Source organism: Pyrgilauda ruficollis, unplaced genomic scaffold (assembly GCF_017590135.1).
Source record: "Pyrgilauda ruficollis isolate IOZ18807 unplaced genomic scaffold, ASM1759013v1 scaffold1113, whole genome shotgun sequence".
NCBI classification, from domain to species: Eukaryota; Metazoa; Chordata; class Aves; order Passeriformes; family Passeridae; genus Pyrgilauda; species Pyrgilauda ruficollis.
The window spans coordinates 5,534-6,927 of record NW_024509356.1 but is presented as its reverse complement, the minus strand read 5'-3'; the positions used below and the strand labels follow the sequence as shown (position 1 = coordinate 6,927).

Below are 1,394 nucleotides of genomic sequence, written 5' to 3'. Positions count from 1 at the left end.
CCTCCAAAATCCCCAATTTTTATCCCCAAATTTCCCCCAAAAATCCCCCAAATTCCCCCTCAATCCCCAATTTCCCCCCAAAATCCCCAATTTCTCCCCCAAAACCCCCAAATTCCCCCCAAAAATCCCCAATTTTCCTCTCAAATTTCCCCCCAAATCCCCAAATTTCCCCACCAAATCCCCGAAGTTCCCCCCAAAACCCCCAATTTTCCCCCCAAAAACCCCCAAAAATCCCCCAAATTTCCCCCAAAAATCCCCCAAATTTCCCCCCTCAATCCCCAATTTTCCCCACCAAATCCCCAATTTTCCCCCTAAATCCCCAATTTCCCCTCCAAAATCCCCAATTTTTACCCCCAAAAGTCCCCAAAATCCCCAAATTTCCCCCAAAAATCCCCCAAAATCCCCCAAAAATCCCAAATTTTCCCCGGCGCCGCCCTTACCCACCGCGGCCACCAGGTGGCGCCGCGCCTTCACCGATTTTGATTTTTTGGGGCGAATTCCTCCGATTTTGGGGCTTTTTGGGGCCGTTTTTTTTCGGGTTTTTTCCCCCGAAATCCGTGGCCGATTTCGGGGTTGGATTTTTGGGGGGTTTTGGGGCGATTTGGGGTCCCCCCACCTAAAAATCCCCCAAATCCCCAATTTCCCCCCCAAATCCCCCCAAACTCCGGAATTTCCCGAATTTCCCCGGATTGTCCCCGAAGCGGCGCTCACCAGCGTCCAGCACGGCGCGGGCCCCGTCGGGCTCCAGGGCCAGGTTGGCCAGCGTGCGCGCCACGCGGTTCCGCGCGCTCTCGGGGACGGCGGGCAGCGCCAGCAGCGCCACTGCGGCACGGACAGAGCAGGGATGGACACTCGGACAGGGACAGACTGGACACTCGGACAGGGGTCAGGGATGGACACTCGGACAGGACAGGGGTCAGGGATGGACACTCGGACAGGGTCAGACTGGACACTCGGACAGGGCAGGGATGGACACTCAGACAGGGCAGGGTCAGGGATGGACACTCGGACAGGGCAGGGTCAGGGATGGACACTCGGACAGGGCAGGGTCAGGGATGGACACTCGGACAGGGGACAGGGCAGGGATGGACACTCGGACAGGGTCAGACTGGACACTCGGACAGGGCAGGGATGGACACTCAGACAGGGCAGGGTCAGGGATGGACGCTCGGACAGGGCAGGGTCAGGGATGGACACTCGGACAGGGGACAGGGCAGGGATGGACACTCGGACAGGGTCAGACTGGACACTCGGACAGGACAGGGATGGACACTCGGACAGAGCAGGGATGGACACTCGGACAGGGACAGGGATGGACACTCGGACAGGGTCAGACTGGACACTCGGACAGGACAGGGATGGACACTCGGACAGGGCAGGGGTGAGGGCTGGGC

At 59.0% G+C, this 1,394-nt stretch overlaps 1 protein-coding gene across 1 annotated transcript in view; it reads right to left on the bottom strand.

Moving 5' to 3' along the window:
* Positions 1–663: 663 nt before the first annotated feature.
* ARMC5 (armadillo repeat containing 5) overlaps positions 664–1,394 on the bottom strand; it is a gene marked incomplete at its 3' end in the record, with an annotated part of 3,935 nt that continues 3,204 nt past the window's right edge. The window contains exon 2 of the mRNA XM_041477573.1: positions 664–822. Coding sequence (XP_041333507.1) covers positions 664–822 — 159 coding nt within the window. The remainder of the gene's footprint in view (positions 823–1,394) is intronic.